Source organism: Sceloporus undulatus, chromosome 3 (assembly GCF_019175285.1).
Source record: "Sceloporus undulatus isolate JIND9_A2432 ecotype Alabama chromosome 3, SceUnd_v1.1, whole genome shotgun sequence".
Lineage (NCBI taxonomy): Eukaryota > Metazoa > Chordata > Lepidosauria > Squamata > Phrynosomatidae > Sceloporus > Sceloporus undulatus.
This window is the reverse complement of record NC_056524.1, coordinates 189,815,415-189,835,481: the sequence shown is the minus strand read 5'-3', so window position 1 is coordinate 189,835,481 and position 20,067 is coordinate 189,815,415. Positions and strand designations below refer to the sequence as shown.

At 38.0% G+C, this 20,067-nt stretch overlaps 1 protein-coding gene across 4 annotated transcripts in view; it reads left to right on the top strand.

The window, feature by feature from the left end:
• DOCK1 (dedicator of cytokinesis 1) overlaps nucleotides 1-20,067 on the top strand; it is a 511,572-nt gene that overhangs the window by 408,263 nt on the left and 83,242 nt on the right. For all 4 annotated transcript variants that reach the window (XM_042460991.1, XM_042460990.1, XM_042460988.1 and 1 more), the window contains 2 exons: nucleotides 14,538-14,623; nucleotides 14,797-14,953. In XM_042460991.1, the coding sequence (XP_042316925.1) occupies nucleotides 14,538-14,623; nucleotides 14,797-14,953 (243 nt within the window). The remainder of the gene's footprint in view (nucleotides 1-14,537; nucleotides 14,624-14,796; nucleotides 14,954-20,067) is intronic.

Here is a 20,067-nt window from a genome sequence, read left to right as displayed (position 1 = left end):
TTACATTGAACTGTGAATAAACCGATCCAGGTTTTTTGGGTCAATTTCTTGACTAAAATTTCTAGATTTATACATATTACTACACTCATCCCTCCACATTGTGCAGCTTTGACTTTTGCGGCTTTGATTATTCACATATTTTATTCATATGTTCTCTCTAGGAATATCTAGGTCCTCCAGAGCAACTCTATGGTCAACTTTAACCAAAAGTCACACTGAAGGACGTAGAGATTCCTAGAGAGAACATTCCACTAGGAATTTGTATCAACTCCAGCACAATTCTGTGATCAATGTCTGGCAGATTTTGACAACAGGGTTGCACTGGAGGTCCTAGAGATTCCTAGAGAGATGTTCTCTCTGGTTAAAAAAAACATAGTGTTTTTGTTATTTGTGGTTTTTGGTGGGTCCTATGCCCCTGACCCTAGCAAATGTGGAGGGGCGAATGTATATTATTCATTATTCCATACTCTCCAATTGTCCTGCTTTGACAGGGGCAATGCTAGTTAGACTAGCAGATGAAATCACTGGCTTTTTTGTGAGAACAGTTTGTGCTACCTGGGACAGACATGTAAGAACAATTTTAATTTAGTTTTTTTGGGCTTTCTTTTTTCATAGCTTCTGAAAGGTAGAGGAGTCATGACTACACAGTAGGGATTCCTTGGTTTAGAGATCTACTATTTAAGCTTTGTGGTTTTGACTTGCCTTGGAAGGAGGTGTCTGCACATAATTGGGGACTTAGAGCCTCTACAGACTGACATGATACACTGGTGTGGGGCTAGCATGGGAGTGTGGAGTCTGCATGCTGACCATCACAACTTTGGCATCACGCTGCGTGCTCCACCACACAGTGGGGAATGTCACAGTACTCTGTTGGCACAGTGTTTAAATGCACTGCACCAAAGGAGTGCTGAATAGCTGCTGCCACTGTGGCTAGGGTGCCCTTTTCGCAGTGTGAAAAGGAGCCACTTTTTGCAGGTCCTTTTTGTGCCGTGGAAAGGCCAGATCAGGGCCACAGCATGCAGTTGCTGCAGCCCCAATCCAGCTAGGAAAGGGGCGGCACAGAGCTGTCCCTTAGAGGCTGTCTGTTGAGCCCCTCTATGACTTCTGGGGTGTTCTATTCTAGCCTACAGAGTTTGGCTACTATAGGTAGATTGTCTCTATTTCAAATACTGGCTACATGTGTAAAAAATAAATAAGCATATTTTTGCACGAATGACTTTATGACACTACGCTTCCCCCCCAAATCTGTTTTGATGTGGCAGCCCTCATCAAGCTCCAACCCTCTGTACACATTGCAGTATCATCACTGATATATCAAATTTGCCTAATCTTTTTGGGAAAATCTCATAAATCCCACAATATAGACTGACAGTCATAATCTCATCGTGTTAGAATGAAACTCAATATAAATGATAATGATGGTGATAATGATGGTGGTGGTGGTGGTGATAATGATGATGTATCGTAGATGGAGGGGGAAAAAACCAAACTTTTTTGTTTGTTTTAAGCTTACTAATAGTAGTATGCCAAGAGTAAGGGCGCATCTAATAATGTAGTTTGATGCTACTTTAACTGTCATGGCACTACCCTACATAATCCTGGGATTTGTAGTTTTGTGAAGTACCAGCATTCTTTAGCAGAGAAGGCTAAGAACCTTGTAAAAAGAATCCCACAGTCCTATAGGATGGCACAATAGCACTTAAAGTGGTGTCACACTGCATTATTTCTACAGTGTACATATACCCTAAGAGCCAATATGGTACGGTGGTTTGAGTATTGGACTATGGCTCTGGAGGTCAGGATTCAAATCCCTGCTCAGCCATGGAAGCCCACTGGGTGATTACACTCTCAGCTTCAGTTGAAGGCAAAGATAAACCCCCTTTGCACCAATCTTACTAAGAAAACCCTACCTTCGTCACCATAGGTTGGAAACAACTTGAAACCACACCACAACATTACCAAAAGTACCCCAAAAGAATTCTCAACTAAGTAAAATTGTTGCACAAATCTGTATGTTAACAACTTTCAGCATCCATTTGTGTATCCATCTTGTGTCAGAGGAAGCAAATGCGGTTTGTTTTTAGAACCCCAAAAAATAAGAAAGGGGGGGGGAAATCACACATGGCTGTAAAAGAAACAAATGTATAATACACATGATTACTAAAACAAAACTACTGATGCAAATAAAGCACCTCTTCCTAGAGTACTGTTATGAAAAGTAGGTAATTGAGTTGAGACTGACAGCAAGAAGGAATGGAGAATCTTTTTATTCAATTCTGGAGGTTGACATTAAATTATAATATCAATGAGGCAGCACTGTCTTATCTACTTGTCAGTGGCTGTTTTAACTTTTGTTTTTCCAGGACTTGAAAATTAATAATTGTCTTTTGTTGTGCATAATGCTCTTCCTGGAAGCACCATAAAACATTTAGAAGCTTACCAGTGCAATCCTATCCATCTACTGAGAATCCAGTTGAATTCAATAAGGCTTACTCCCAGTTATCCATGCAGAAGATTGGAGCCTAAATGTCAAAACAAATGGGGTAGTATGTAAATATAAATATTGGTATGTAAAGAGTAGTGGCCCTATTGTTCTTATGATACATGCAGACCAGATTTTTTTAATATGTAAATCTGTCCTTTTAACATTACTAACATCCGGCTGTCTGTAGTTAAAAGTATCACATAATTAGCAGACTTTGATGAAGCTGATAGACTTGAAGGGATTAGAGATGGTAACATCTTACCTTTCTCTGAAGAGGTGTTGACATGAATTTCTAAAGTGGATGTCAGCAGAGTATCTTCCTTCTGGCTTTGCAAACAGGGGATAAGTATAGCACTACCAATGTGGACTGTGACAAATGCTCCCCTCAGTCACAGTTGTGCTTATTGGCTGACACACAGGCAGCAGCATTTGTGTACTTGTGAATCATTTTTGATTGAGTTGTTTTATTTGCAAAATAAATTGAAAATCACTGGCACACAGAGGGAAAAAACCTCAACACCACGAAGATACACAGCTCTCAAAAAGGCAACATTTTTTCACATCCTTTTGAATCACATTATGGAGTGTAATGATTTTTCGTAAGCTACACTATAATAACATCTACCCATGATCAAAAATACAAGAGTTATTCACTTGCCACTAGTGGTGAGTAATAGAAAAGGAAAGCAAATGGTATGGCAATCATCACATTGTTGTCTACTATTTTTAATGTGCAGCTGGACTCCAGATATCTTTTTTGTATGCTATTTTATATATTTAATGCTAGCCTCATGGTGTTTATTTGGTGCATTTATCCTCTTTTATATATCTAACATATGAACACTTGAATATATTGTCTGATAGCAATAAATAAGTAAATCTTAAGAACCGGAACTATCTTATCAAGCACAAAAAAAAAATCTCCAAACTGGATTGTTTTAAGTTAATGTCTGATAAGTTTAACCTTTGGAAACAGTAAAAATACAATAATCAAGTAAGTAAATAACAACTTTAATGCCCTTTCATGACACCCGAAGCTGCTGTCTGAGGCAATTGCTTCACTTTGCCTATTTTTAGGGCTAGCCCTGTGTCTCATCAGCACATGTGATTCATAGGATTGTCACAATCTGGAAGCTTTCTCTCCTTGTCTTTTTGATCTTACTTGGAGGTTTACTTAGAAGTGAATAATTAGGGATAGCATATAAAATTCCTAAGTGGTTAATTGAAACACAATTTCCCCCCATTCCTTTCAATGCCACCATCTTGTCAACCTTTTATCTTATTTTTCACAATTGCCCAATCTCTATGGCCATAAAGGGCATTATCTCTCCACTATGGTTAAGTTCATTTCAAGGGCTTTTAAAAAATTATTTTACATTTCAATATGTAAAATAAATGTTTTCAGGTTTTTTTATTCCCTTCCTTTGTAGCATTTAAATTGCACAAATCATATTCCTTATGGCCAATTCTTTTTGGCCATTGAAAATATATTGCTGCATAATGTAAAAATTCTTTGTTAGGCAACACAGTTTAAAAGCAGTCAGGGATGAGAGAGGAATGTCAATGTAAAGTAGTAATTTCGAAGGCTTGGAATTGGACAGTATGTCCTGATGTCAAGCTTATTATGCAGTAGTTGGCACCCTTCTTCAACATAATCTTCATATCCCTGCCTCATGATTTCATTCTCTTGAGAATATATTGTACTAGTGGTGCAGTAACTGAGCCTTGGAAGTGCAGTATTTCACTCTAAAATGTATTCACTGCAACAGATGCAGTGCTGGCTGTGTGAAAATGTTATTTTGCACCTTTGACAGGAATCTACTGGATGAAGAGTGTGCTTCTCTCTGTGTATATGAAAGAGGGGGGGAATTAGCAATGAACTTTTACCTCCAATGAGTGTGTTTGCTCCCTTAATTTCTTTTATTCTTGGATGGCTATGCTTTCTTGCTGTACAAGTTCAGCTGAGGAGCAGTCCTTTTTCTTTTCTTTTCTTTTCCTTCCTTCCTTCCTTCCAGTGGCAAATGCCAGTGATCCTGTCCATCATCATCATCTTTATTTATATCTTGTTTTCCCTTCAAAATTGGGACTCAAAGTGGCTCACAGTCTGAAAGAACAATGCAAGTGAAAACATACAAGAAGAGGACATTAAAACAGAATTAAAGCATAATTCAATAAAATACAGTAATAAAATACAATTAAAAAATAAAAAGCTTATCTGTGTCCCATTATTTGGATGAAGTTTTTATTTAGTTGTAATTGTCTCTTTTTACACTCCACCTGTTTTGTGCTGCGCAACTGGCATGGTGAAAAGTGAAAAGAGACATTGATGCATGGCGGAAAGTGTTCCCCATCTCCCACTGCCCCACTTGTTATCTGCACATTGGCAGAGCACAGTTGTCATTTTGAAAAAAGGATCTGGTGGGAACATTGTGCATAAATGGCATGAGAGATCACTGATGCAACCCAAATTTATTGTAATTAATTTACTCGGGCCTTGCTCAATCACAGCACATTTTTCAAAGCAATTTTGTAAGAAGCTTACAGTCTGGTAAGGCTATGTCTTTGTTCTGATTATATTTGGGGTGACTAGTCTCTCCCTCCCAAGCCTGACAAGTGTATTTGGAACCAGTGGCAGTGTTCCAAGTGGTGCTGGGCAGGTCAACCTGTCACCACTTTAACTTTCTGCAAAACAACAGATCAGATTGAGGGCATTGTGAAAAATAGCTGGATTTAGCCATTGGAGGCATCTTAATGTGCTAGATTGGGGGGAGGATGGGGTGGGCTTGAGGTAATGCTCATGGTGGGGGGAAGCCAGCTGCTTCCTCGTTTTCACTTATTTTTATCCTAACTTGACCACCACAGTGCCTTCCAACTGAAAACTCTATTGTAAAATTGTGAATCCTCTTATTTATTTATTGGATTGGATTGGATTTATACCCTACCTTTCTCCTGAGATGAGATCCAAGGTGGCTTCCAAAAGTTTAAAACAAGATTAAATTAAAATCTTGAACTTCTCTTTCCAGAGTTCAGCACCATCACACACTAGTAATCAAAAAGCTTTGAAAACCCCATTACTTTTCAGATAGTTTAATCTAAGAGACTTCCTTTCCTTTCCTGAGATCCAAAGTTAAGGGTGCAGAAGGGCAGAAGATCTAATACTGAACTGTGACAGTCTACAAATCTGCTTGTAAACTTCAGACTTCATTTGGAAAATAGCACAGCCACTTATGCATCAGGAAAAAAAGGAAGATGAAACAGGGGTCAGATTTGCACAGAATTTGCAGATATTACTTGATGTGTATTTATTCCTATTTAGAAATAATTGCTAAAATGAAGGTACAATATATCCAAAAACTGTGTTCAGTTGACTTATGTCCCAGGTCAGACAGTTGTCTGGGTGCTAAGTGCTAATGGGCACCTTCCAGACCACAGATTTCTCTTCTTGACTTTAAATCAGTTATATAAATCATCTGTGGTCATTATTGACAGCCCTTTAAATAAAGTATGTGGGCAAATATACTACTGATTCTGTAAATTACTATCAGGAAGGATCCGAATTAACATGCCTCTATTTGTGGCTAAAGAATATAGACAATGCTTGCACTGTAGAAAGACACCATAATGGTTTCTTCTTGTCTCCCCTATGAGCCTAATGTGGCCACAGCATCCTCAAGCAGAACTTTAAGCAATTTGCATTTAGTTTCCCATGATTGATTGGTTTTGGTGTCATCAAAATGTCACAGAACCTTTATAACAAATAAATTTCCTTTCTATGTTCCAGCAATCGTACGAATAGATAATCAGCCAGTGGATAATTTCAGCAGCAAGTGTCAAAGAAGGCAATTCCGTTTTTGTACCTCATTAGAGATCTGTGAAGATTTGTTACTTTTTTCTTTACTGTATTGCTTTAAACTACTGCTTGGCATGCCCTTGCACTACACAGATATCCCTCTGAACTTGTGCTGCAAGGGGGTGGATTGGATTATGCCTCCTTCTTTCATTTTAATTTCCTTTTCTAGAACCAGTACATTTATTATATTAAATAACTGCATTGCTTCATTGGGGGCACAGAAGGCCAAATAACAATTTGTCTTGCTGTTGCATTTTAATTCCATTTCATTGGTGGTCTTTCTTATTTCTTCATTTTGTAATCTCTTTCCAGGCTGAGCTTTGTAAAGCAATAGAAATTCACATTCATTCTATGGGTATATGACAGTCCATGACCAGGACCATGAGTCATGACCAGGTCATAACAAGGACCATGAGGGCAAGACAGTTCACTGTGCAATCACTTGACAACTGGTGAATCTCAGCCTTCATCTTTTTAAAGAGAAGTGAAATCTGGAGTGGACATAATTTAGTTGAAAGGTCATGAGTTGGGAGCTAATTAAGTTGTTGTGTGGTCATAATAATAATAAAAAAACTGGAATGATTTGCATTTTGATTGGACAATTTGATTATATTTTTATCTTGCCTTTCTTCCAAAACTGGGAGCCTCCAAACAAAATTGAAACCCAGGTAACATGAAAATAAATTATATTAAAACACAGCTGAATTAAAAGTAAGTATAAAAGCCCATCAGGATAAAAAGGTTTTGCCACTTTGTCCCCCTTTGCAACTCTCTATCATTATTTCCTATGTTGCTTTTAAATTCAGTCATTAACTCAAATTCCTGCAATTGTATGTAATGCAAATTACATTGATGTATTTGTTTTATATGTATTTGTTTGATAAGAGTTTGGAATGCATGAAGAATTTTGAGTTATTTGGCTTAAAGTGCTGACTGTGCTGAGTCAATCCATTAAATAATAAACCTGGGAGGTTTAAAGCCATTAGTCTGAAAATAACTGGTGATGCCCAGATAAATTTCTCTCCACCCAAAAGCAAGTGCCACCAGAAAGAAAGCTCCATCCTAATTACACACTAGCCTACAGGCGTCAATGCTGGTTGGGCTCTCAACATATGAAGGCAGTCTTTCAGATAATGTAGTCTGAAACCATTTAGGACAAACCTAATCCAGTTTACAGCAGGAAATTTCATTCTCTCTGATCATCATTCTAAGGTAATGGGAGAGGGGGCATTTTTCTGGCAGGAGTGAGACCAGAAAGTATTGTAACAACAAGACAATGGGTGTGTGAGAGAGAATCCAGACCCATTAAGCAGTCCCTTAATGATGATATCTTGACTATCTATCTATCTATCATCACCTGTTTATCTAATATCCTCCCCTTGTGTGCCTCACAACAAGATTTAAAACCCTGTTGTAGTCTTACAGGTAAACAGAGATAAAAGTAGATACAGACAGAAAGTGATAATGCAAAAACACAAACATATTGTGGTGTTAAAACACAACTGAAATTTTAAAAATGGTACCAGTCTTTTTTATTTATAATTCCCATTCTCAACAACCACTAGCATGCTGAAAATCTGACTGAATAAAAAGGTCTTGTCATTATAAGGACAATAAGGAAGGGACAGCTTAATTTCTCTTAAGAAATTCCACAACATGGAAGCAGCCACTGAAAAGGTCCAATATGATATCTATGTTGTAAGCCCAGTCCTAGTAGACATCACTAGACAGGAGAGACAAGGTTTTAAACATCATGGCTTCATTATTTAAAGAAACTACTTGGCATCATCAGGCTGAACACTAAAAAGTACAAAAGGATTATTGTGTTCTTGTGGCCCTCATGGTGTCATGATGCCATCTGGTGCCATCTGGAATATGCTGCTTTGGAATATATTGGAGTCTCTTTCTTTGGAGGTTTTTAAACAGAGGCTGGATGGCCATCTGTAAGAAGTGCTTTGATTGTGTATTCCTACATGGCAAGGAGTTGGACTGGATGGTCCTTGCAGTCTCGTCTAACTCTAGGATTCTATGATCTCTGGTTATTTCAGAACTCTGGCATCCATGTCAGGGCAGATATAAGCAAGTTTATTTTAAAACTGTGGTACGCATTGATCAATGTGGATTTTCAGTTTCCAAGTGGTGAGCCATTGGGACTAAACAGGCTCTGAGCATGTGACAGATTTCCATTTGGTCAACCTTATACCATTCACTAGTGGTAGAAAAATAAGATTTTCCTCCCTTAACCATCACAGCCACACAGTAGACCTTAACATAGGCTCAAATCTTATTTATTTCCATGTAGACTCTTCTGCTTTTTGTTGTAGTTCTTGACCTTGATGTTGCTTCATTCTCAGCTGCCCAAAATACTAAGTAGTGAATATGAGCTACAGTTTGGAAATGTAGGAGCAGCTGCACAAATAGCCTTAGAAACCTACTTTTCTAGGAGTTCACTAGAAATTTGACAGGATTGCTGGACAACTTTGTAGGAAACTCAGCCTGGGCATAAGGAAACATTATTGAGGGCAAGTCATAATAATAATAATAATAATAATAAAATTTTATTTCTATACCGCTATTCCAGCGATATAAAGCTGTTTCTGTACCGTTCAGTTAGTAGGGATACCCTGGAATCTGAACCTGATCAGATATTGATCTCTCCATGACAATGAGTATAGAATCATAGAGTTGGAAGAGACCTCAGGGGCTATCAAGTCCAATCCCCTGCCATGCAGGAATACACAATCAAAGTTGTCATAGGTCTCCCACATAGCCCTTTTCCCCATTCAAGTACAAAAGATCAAATCTAGTGTGTGTCCTACCACATGTATCTCTATTATTCACACCTCACTGAAACCACTCACACGTAACTAACTGCTGAATGCCTGAGATGGAGTCTTTACAAACCACAACTACATCTGATACTGACAGTGATATCTTCCTTGATAGTATGAGTGAATATATCATATATAATTTCATTGCTTCTACTATTTGTATCATTTAATTACTTAATGCTTAATAGAGTTGTCATCCTGGTATGCCAAACTGGGACTATAAAAGATGCTTTGAAGTATTCAGATTTGTTTGAATGCCTAGTTAGAGGCTTTCTCCCTTGCCAGACTACTTTTAGAGAGTGTCTAAGTGAGTCATGTTTCAGTGACAATTATGCCCTAAATATGTAGTCATTCTGTATACCATTTGGGTAGTTTATTAAAATATATTTTATCCATATGTAGGAAAAGTAGTAGAAAGAAACAGAGAGTTGGATGCTTTGGGAGGAATTTTGGGAGGAAACATCCTGAGGAACATCAACATTCATTATTCAAAGACATACCTGTGATGATCTGGAAAATCAGTAAGGAGAAGGATCTTGTAGTACCTTTGAGACTAATTAAAAGAAAGAAGCTGGTAGCATGAGCTTTTGTAGATTTGAGCCTAATTCCTCAGATGCATTTTCCAGTGTGACAAAAGGAAAACTTTTACAGTGGACCCTTGTTATACGCTGGGGTTTGGTTCCAAGATCTCCCGTGTATAACAAAATCCATGTATGCTCAAGTCCCATTACATATAATGACATAGCAAAATGGTGTCCCTTATAAAAATGGAAAATCAAGGTAAATTTATACTTTTTTGGAACATTTTCAAACCGTGTATGCTTAAATCCGTGTATAAAAAATCCATGTATAAGAAGGGCCGACTGTACTAACATCTCCCTCAAGAAGAGAACAGAACTGCTACGACGGCATGCAGACAGACAAGGAGAAAGCTGCAATTCCCCTGCTGCATTTTGGCTTTCTATTCTCATGAGATAAGGCTCTGTGTCTGTCCCATAGCCAGGTCTAAAACCAAGCTGAAATAGCTCTAGATAATCTGCCTTATTCACAGATATCAGGAACTGGGACTCCCCCACATGCTACAGCACCTTGCCCCCAAAAGGGATGTTGAAAACTGGCTACTAATTGTCCAACATAGTGGGATCTGGGAATGATTTTTCTTCTTTGACAAATGATCTCATAACTGCCACTTTCGTTCTAAAATTCTCCCTTGTTTTAGCAAAATATTGGCCACTCACTCTGTCTGCTCAGTTAGTCCCTTTCTGGCTTTTTTTAAATACTAAACCATGATAGGGAAGATTCTAACATGTATATGGTGACACACTTCTCCAGGACTCTGATCCACATTCTTGGAGTTGTTCAAATTGAAATGTATCATAATCACTGCAAAGGCAAGTCCAAGGTTACAACCATTGGATCTGTATTTGCTTCCATATCAAAGTGGGTCAAGTGATTTTATTGCATATTGCCAGTCAAGTTCTTCACACTGGGCTGCCCCAATGGCCTCCTTTTTCTTCTTGTAGGCCAGTGTGTGAAAGCCTCCTAACCTGTGGAAACAGCTTTGCTGCCTAGCTACTTGCAGATGGAATGCGAGGGGTTCACCTGCATTGCTATTGCTACAGAGTAGGTCCTCAAATAGGCTCTAGTCCATGTTCAGTTGTAGTTGCTCCAACTTTTCCCACCAACATTTCTCTAGTCAGTGTCTTACTTATTTCATTGCAGCCAGTTCCCTGAAAAACCAGACAACTTGTTTGGCTCCACTTTGTGAGAGAGGACATTCATTAATGAACATATTACTGTCTTGGCCAATTTTCCAGGTCATTCAGAGCTTTGAAAGAATCACCTGCCAAGGCAACAGGAAAATCCTCAGTGGGATCAGTTCATGAAATTGGCACTCTTCATGTATTCAAGATGTCTTATCATACCTATTCTATTATAAAGATAAACACATACTCCTCAACACTCCCTATCTGAATAGTGTCATTATATGGTTTAGTCACTAAATTTATTGTATATACTTGTGTCTAAGTCAACCTTGTGTATAAGTTGAGGACAGGTTTGAAGCCAAAATTATGGCCTGTGGATACGTTGAGAGTAAAACATAGGAGCATGTAACAAAGGATGTAAAGGACGAAGCAAAGGAAAACTCTGTTAAAGAATTTACAGAATTCTGACATGCATAACTGTTTGTACTCACCCTAAAGCAGTGGTTCCCAACCTGTGGGTCGGGACCCCTTTGGGAGTCGAACAACCCTTTCACAGGAGTCGCCTAAGACCATTGGAAAACACATATTTGCATGTAGCCGATGAAAAATAATTGTATGGTTGGGGGTCATCACAATATGAGGAACTGTATTAAAGGGTCGCGGCATTAGGAAGGTTGGAACCACTGCCCTAAAGGCTGGATGGATGAGGAGCAAACAATAGTAAGTGTAATGTGTGGACCAGGTGCAGGCAGGGCTAAGAAAATGTGTGTATGTCAAAAAGGACAAAAAGACAAAACAAAGAAAATGGCAACTATGTTAGCAGTGATTATAGCCTTTAAGTTTAATGTGATAACTTTGCCTGATTTTTAACCCCAAAAGCTGACAGACATACAGATAGCATATCAGTTCTTCAAAGCCCAATTCCTTATCGCTGGAATTCCCTTCTCTGAGTAGGGTGGTAAAAGTCAAGGGCTTAGTCCATCCTGGGAGACCCTAAAAGAAGCACCTACCCCCCTCTACTCTCTCGGTGCTTCTTTGAGTGGAAGCACCAAAGACCTGCCACTGCCACAACCATTTTCCCACTTAGGGATTCAAAAGGTCTAGAAGTGGTGCCACAGCAGAGAGAGTAAGGGGGAGGTGGTATTTCGTTTAGGTGGTCCCAGGATGGCCTAAGTTCTCATTTTCTACCACTCTACTCGGAGAAGAGGATGGTTCCCTTTTTTGATAAGAGTTAAGGTACATTACTTACATTGACCTATGGATAAGGCAACCCAAGTTTTTGGGGTCAATTTTTGACTAAAATATTTAGACTTATATACATGAATATATACAGTATAGCAACAAGCTCTAATTCTGAATGGGTACAGTCTATTGTTTAAGCCATGTACAGTTTCCTAAATATACAGTAGCAGATTCTTGTATTTGGTGACTGGCATCATTCATGTGGCCACACAGTAGATAAAAATGTGCACAAGTGCCAGCCAGACTTTAAAGGCCTGGGCTCTGAGTGACGTCCATTCAGAGATAAAAGAATAACATATCTGACTCAAGATGATTAGATCAGCAGTCCTGTCATTCATTTAGTGTTGATGGTTATTGCCTTGCTGGTCACAGAAAAGAAGGGCCTTTCCTTACAGTGTTTTTTTTTTTTAAAAACTTGTTCCAAGTTTTGTTTCAAGTTCACTACAATATTTAATATTTCACAACTGTTGGAGACCATTTTAAGAGACCGTTGCTGGCTGAAATATAACTTCCAAGGAAAACTTGCGGCACAGTCCTAAACATGCTTGCAAGGAAAAAATCCCATTGAAATCAGTGAGAATTACTTCTGAGAAAACATGCATAAGATTGCACTGTTAAAATAGGTCCTGCTGCTTACAACTCTGCTTTTGTACCTTCCAATGTGTTGTTAATGGGGTGGGTAAGTGTCCAAAAACACTTCCTTAATTTCACCCGTACACAGTTATTCTGTTCATGTGAGTTTAAGGAAGCATTGTTTATAAAGCCATCAGAAGCATGTTAATGGGTACACAAATTTAATTGAATGCCTGTTCTTATTATGTTAAACAAGGAAATACAAGATTTTATAGAAGTACAGGGACAAATAAATATAAAATGAATCAGGGCAAGAACAGAGGAAGGCCTGATCCTAATCTCATAATCTATATTGGGGGCAACAGGTCTATAATTCCCAGTCCTGGGAAAAGAGCGGGATACAAATAAATATAATAATAAATATAAATAAATAATATGTATAGATCTCAGGGGCATAGCTATGGGATGGGCATAATTAGGATAATCCCCTAATCCCCAAATTTCTAGTATTAGAAGAGTAAGACCCTGAAAATGTATCACACCTAAAACTGTTATATTTGCTGTGCTCTTACTCGCTTGGTCACTTTGCCTGTAGTTTTAAATTATTGCAGTGCTAGAAATTTGAGGACTGGAAGAAAATTACATTGGGGCAGAATTCTTTTTGGGTGGAATATGCCCCATTTTGCCCTGCAGTAGCTACATCCCTGGACTCCCATTTTATTCACAGTGACTAAGCAATATATACAGGCAGACACAATTGCCAAATTAAATGTAGCCAGGTAAGTTTAAAATTCCAATGTTCTATAGTGGTATTATTGGGAAAAATTGCAACATTAATGTTTCCGGATTTTCAGAATAGGGCAGGTGTACAGCTTCTGCAGCTTTAGCATGGACCCTCAACTCAAATGCTATTCATTTCCCGCTTAGCAACCCAATTCTATGCACATTTCACTATAAATATGTCTACCTGTGTACATAAGGTCAGCCTAAGAAAGGAAGGGATGTGTACCTTGGTACTTCCAATTACACAGCTACTGAAATGTAATATTCTCATTAATCCCCTCTCCTTCTTCTCCCTCTATCTCTCCCCCCTCTTATAATATTATGTTATATATTATATTATATTATATTATATTATATTATATTATATTATATTATATTACCGTATATTATATTATATTCTGTGACAAGTTGCTTCAGTTACATGTCATTGAAGTGCCACAATCCAACTGTTTCTGCCAGAATAATCCCGCCGCCGCCATTGCTGTGATCACGATAAACCCCTCTCTTTATCCTCACTTATTGTTTTGGCTTCCAAATTGGCACACACAATGATATGGCTTTGAAGCCCTCTGTTTGGTGTGGTCTGAGGTGAGCCAAGTTCTCTAGTGCAAATAGATGTTAGTGTGTGCGTCCAACTGAATGATGGAATTGGCAGTATAGCCTAAGATGTTATATATCATCAGTAATGGAGCTATGAAACCGCTTGCCTTTGTTACCATCATAATTATTGTAAAGGACATTGTGTGCCCTGCTCTAAGTGTGTTTTCCCACCCTTCCCCTATTTTTCTAATCAGCCATCTTATTTAGATTTTTCAAAGCAATTGTTTAAGCTCCATTTAACAACAAGATCAAATGTTTCCAGAATGGAAAGATCCTCCTAGGGCAACAGATCATTGTGCATCGCCAAATATTGGAGATCTCAAAGTGTTAAAAGTCAGTCAGCCTTTAAAGCAGTGGTTAAATACCTTGTTGTGAGCTGCCACAAATCTATGACCCATTGATTTCTATGGTAATAAAATGAAATAACTGCTGCACTAATTATTTGCGCTTGCTCTGTTTAATTATAGTTTGAAAATGAGATCATCACCAAGCTGGATCATGAAGTAGAAGGCGGGAGAGGCGATGAGCAATATAAAGTGTTATTTGAAAAAATGTAAGTATTGTCTAGCAGTGGGGGTTTTGCTGGGGTGCTGTCAAGAGACATGGCAATAAGGTGACATTGAACTTTGGGGCCTAAGAGTATTTAAAATATTTTAATGATACAAAATATTTAAAATTACCCCTGTTCCCAGGTGTGATTAACACAATTTTTGCAATGATTTTCAGTCTCCTGGAGCACTGTAGAAAACACAAATACCTTGCCAAAAATGGTGAAATGTTTGTTAAACTTGTGGTCCGTCTGATGGAGAGACTTCTAGATTACAGAACTATTATGCATGATGAAAACAAGGAGAACCGTATGAGCTGCACTGTTAATGTGCTGGTGAGTGAGAAAAAATGACATTACTAAATATAGAATGGTTGCTGAATTTTGAAATCTGTCAGTGGAATCATGATGAGAAGCACAATTTTTTTTAATGATCTTGGATGAGTGTATAAAGGTGTGTGTGTGGGGAGGCAGTTCAATTAAATGCAATTAAATGCATATTATCTAATTGAAAGGGGAAATCTAAATGTTCTTTGTGATTTTTATGAAAGTTTTTAATAGAGGAGTAATTATAATAAAAAAATAATTTGCACAGTTCTATTATTTATATATCTACCATACTTTAAAAAGTTATGCATTGACAGAGTATCTATAAGCTTTTAAACAGACAGTCTGCAACTACCATTTGACAGTTGTTGGTCCAAAACACACTGCAGAAATAATCCAGTTTGAGAGTGCTTTAACTGCCCTGGCTCAGTGCTAGTGAATCCTGCGAATTGTAGTTTATTGTGAGACCAGAGCTTTCTGACAGAAAAGGCTAAAGGCCTCACAAAACTAGTTTCCAGAATTCCTAGCATTGAGCCAGGGCAGTTAAAACGGTCCCAAACTGGATTATTTATGCATTGTGTTTTGGACTATAGTTTATTTCGTTGTTGTTGTTGTTGTTGTTGTTGTTGTTGTTGTTGTGTGCCTTAGTCATTTCCAAGTTAAGGCAACCCTATACTATCATTGGTTTTTTTGGCAAATTTCTTCAGAGGGAAGTTTGCCGTGGCCATCCTCTAAGACTGTGAGAGTCAGTGTGACTCACCCAAGTTCACCATGGGTGAGATGGGAATCAAATTCTGGTTTCCAGAATCCTAGTCCAAAGCTCAAACCACTACACCATGCTGGCTCCCCACAAGCTTTTTAACAGACAGCCTGCAACTACTATTTGACAAGTGTAGTCTATTTCCATGTTGCCAAGGCTTAAACAGAAGCTAATATGTTGAGGACATGATCCTTTACAGTTAACAAACTCCTGGCATCTTATAGCAACTTAAGATTTTACAATTTATGGCCAGTCATATGGAGACTTTCATATAACTGCGAAAGATGTGTTTGTTGTTCACAAAGAAAACTGAAGACATGCTTTGTTAGGGCTTGCAGGATGCACTAGGCAATCCCATTATTTCCTTTTCCTTAGTATGGACAGGTCTAACAAGTAGGGATACTGTTACATTAACACTGCTTTGCCTTCACTGATTAAAGTTGCCAAAAAAAAAAAAAAAACCCAAAAACAAACTGATGGTGATTAACACCCCATTCTGGTCATCTAAACCTGTCCCCATAGATTCTGGTGCATTAAGGCTGTGTCTGCATTGGCCAAATAATACGTCTTTCTCCTAGCCTCACATCAATGAGTCCAAACAATACAGGGCCCAATCCCTGATTCTTGTGCAAACTGTCCTGATGATGGATGGCCAGTTCAGCAATGAGTCCACTTTATACCATCCTTAACAAGGATTAAAAAAAAAAAAACCCAACTTGTGTTCCAGATCTTCCAAGAAAATCCAGAGCCCTCTGGAGCGATGTCAGCAGCTGTTTACACGGTGCCACTTGCTGCTCATAGTATGAGTCACTGCCTCTGAGGTCAGAATAAGGTTGCCATAAGTCAGGACCTCCAAACCAGGACAAATGTAGGGCAAATGTAGGATGACATTTTCAAATGTAGGACACTTGTTTAAAATGGAGGACACACAAAAAAAATTCATTATTTTTAAAAAATGTTAATATAAATGCATCTTTCTTAGGCATGATCAAAATGGAGGACATTTTGGCATTATTCCTAGACAGATGGCAGAAATGTACTTCCCTTTCTGGCCAAACCACCGCCCTCCTCATTTCAAAACACACGACAGCACATTTAGGCATTTCACATGGCTTTACTTAACATGGCCTCTTGCATATTTCAGAAGCTTATTCCATAACCAAATCCTTTGGGTTTAACACTGAACATGGGTTAACATGGCTATGCATATCGAACATGTCAAGGTGGTTAAACAAAAAGTGGATTTGCCCTCGGTTTCAGGTGTCTTGCACCAACTATACTTCTCAGAAGTGTGTACTTGGTCAAGGGACTTTGGTTTTTCTTCACTGCACATGAGTTTGTAAAAATCAGAGCAAATTACATTGGCCATGTCTCAGAGGTTTGTTGATATCATCAGCAGCAGCATTAAAAGGAGAAAAAACACACAGAAAAGGTACTTTGGAAAGTCACACTGTCTCGGCTTCAAAAACAGTGGGCGCATGCCTCTGAAGCTGACTGATATCAATATCACCACCACCATCATCATCACTAACATTGTTAAAAGAAGGCAAACTTGTTAGCATTAAAGCAGAAAAAATACACAAAAAATACACTTGGAAAAATAAATACAGTATTAGAAAAAATACACAGGGTCCAATAAATATAGAAAAAACACAGGGCAAATAAATATTAGAAAAAATACACAGGGTCCAAATAAATATTAGAAAAAATACACAGGGTCCAAATAAATATTAGAAAAATACACAGGGTCTAAATAAATATTAAAAAAATACACAGGGTCCAAATAAATAGTAGAAAAAAATACACAGGTCCAAACAATATTAGAAAAAATACCAGGGTCAAAATAAATATTAGAAAAAATACACAGGGTCTAAATAAATATTAGAAAAAATACAGGGTCCAAATAAATATTAGAAAAATACACAGGGTCCAAAAATATTAGAAAAAATACACAGGGTCTAAATAAATATAAAAAAATACACAAGGGCAAAATAAATATTAGAAAAAATACACAGGGTCCAAATAAATATAGAAAAAATACACGGGTCCAAATAAATTTAGAAAAATACACAGGGTCTAAAAAATATTAGAAAAATACACAGGTCCAAATAATATTAGAAAAAATACACAGGGTCCAAATAAAATTAGAAAAAATCACAGGGCCAAATAAATATTAGAAAAAATACACAGGGTCTAAATAAATATGAGAAAAATACACAAGGGCAAAAAAATATTAGAAAAAATACACAGGGCCAAATAAATATGAGAAAAAATACACAGGTCTAAATAAAATTAGAAAAATACACAAGGTCCAAATAAATTAGAAAAATACACAGGGTCCAAATAAATATTAGAAAAAATACACAGGTCCAAATAAATATTAGAAAAAAAACACTTGCAGCGTCGGAACCACAGCCTTTAATGGTGCAGCTCCCGGACGCTGCAGAGATGGAGCGCGGAAATCACGCTCCTTCTCAGGCCCGGAAGAGGCACCGTGAGTGCCAAAGGCGCAAGCGTGGCGTCACTTCTGGTGCGCCACGTGCGGACGCAGAGCGTCCGCTACATCAAAATGTGGGTGCCCGTATGAACAGGGCACCGCCATTTTGTACGGACGGTCCGTGATAAGGTAAGGGGCGTCTAGAAGAGACGCCCCTTTTTCAAACTGGGACGTCCTCAGGACGTCCCTAATGGCGGTTTGTAACCCGCCTCAGTCATTCCAACTTAAAGTGACCCTATCATGGGGTTTTCTGGGACTGAGAATCACCCAATGGTTTCAATAGGTGAGAGGGGAACAAACCCTGATCTCCAAAGTCATAGTCCAGCATTCAAGCCACTACACTATGCTGGCTCTCAGAGATAACCTTTTTGAAGTATTTATTATTACTTCAGTTACATAGACACTGTTTCCATTCTAGTTAATGAGTGAATTGATTGATCTGACTGCTCTTAACATCGAGCCACAATGTTATTCTGTAATATCAATTCCTTGGCTGCAGAAATTATCCACACTGCAGAAATAATCAAATTGACACTACTTTATTTGCCAGGGCTTCATGCCTTGGAATCCTAGGATTTGCAATTCAGTGGGGCATCACAGCTGTTTGACAGAGAGGGCTAAATATCTCACATAACTAACATTACCAGAATTCCCTAACATTGCACCATAGCAGTTTAAGCGTGTGGACCGGATTATTTCTGCAGTGCGAATGTAGCCTTATTGCTTTGGTAAATTTGGGGCTGATAACACAATGTTCACACTTTTAGAAAATTATATTTGTATCTCATGATTACATTTGAAGAGCACATGAGCAGTGTCACTAAATTAAGCTGTCATGTAAGAATATCTGGATCAGAGTTTAGTTTTCTTGTCTGAAGCAATGCTTCTTTAATTTGGGAGGTAAAAGAGTTCTTGAAAATTGCCCCGGATTGTGGTCTGTAGAGTGAAGCGTAGATTGCTTTTAGGGGAGGCCGCCTGCTCTTCTGAGCAGAATTAGAGTGGCAAGATTTTGCCTGTTGGAAACTTGACAAAAAGTAAAACCCAGAACTCAGAATGCTTCCTTTGCTTTTGAAAAGTTGTAAAGGAAATTAGACAATTTATCAACTGTAGAAGTTTAAGAGGTTATTTTCTTGCTTTCTTCTCCATAACTTGTGTCCATTGTGCTTGCCTCATTTTCAATTCCCCAAATCCTCACTTCTAAGTATATAATCTGTTTACACCATAGCTTTTTCTGTCATAATCCATCTAAGCATGCTGCAAACACAAGCAAAGGCAAAGCCAATGATAAAATCAAACTTTGGTAAAATAGCTTGGTTATTTAAAATGACAAGGAGTTTGCAGCACCTTAAAATGTGTGAGCGTTTCTAGGCTACAGTCCAGTTCAACCATGACTGGAAATTTGCTAGGCATGGATGAGCACTGAGATTTTACTATTTTCAGACAATGCAGATTGTAACTTTGTAGAGATTTTAAAAATACATGCCAGACATACAAAGCCCTAAGTTCAGTATCAATATAGAAGCCTGAGTATTAAAACTTTTAAATAGCAATAGGGCATCAGGCTAAAATATCACTATAACATAACTTGGAGATAATTTTTCCTCAAATTCTCAAGGTTGCCAAAGCATAAAGACAAATCCTACTATGGGAAATCTTAAATACAATGGAGAAAAAGAAACCCAATATTTGTGTAGGATACACACAGAAACTGGGATATGAAAGATATACCTCAGTTAACGAAGCCTCTGACAGAAAAAAACTTCTTCAAAATAGTTTTTATCATGCTCATCCCTCCTCTTTTTGTCTTTCCCTCCTGTCTATCTGATTATTAGTTAGTATTATTATTAGTATTATTATTATTGGATT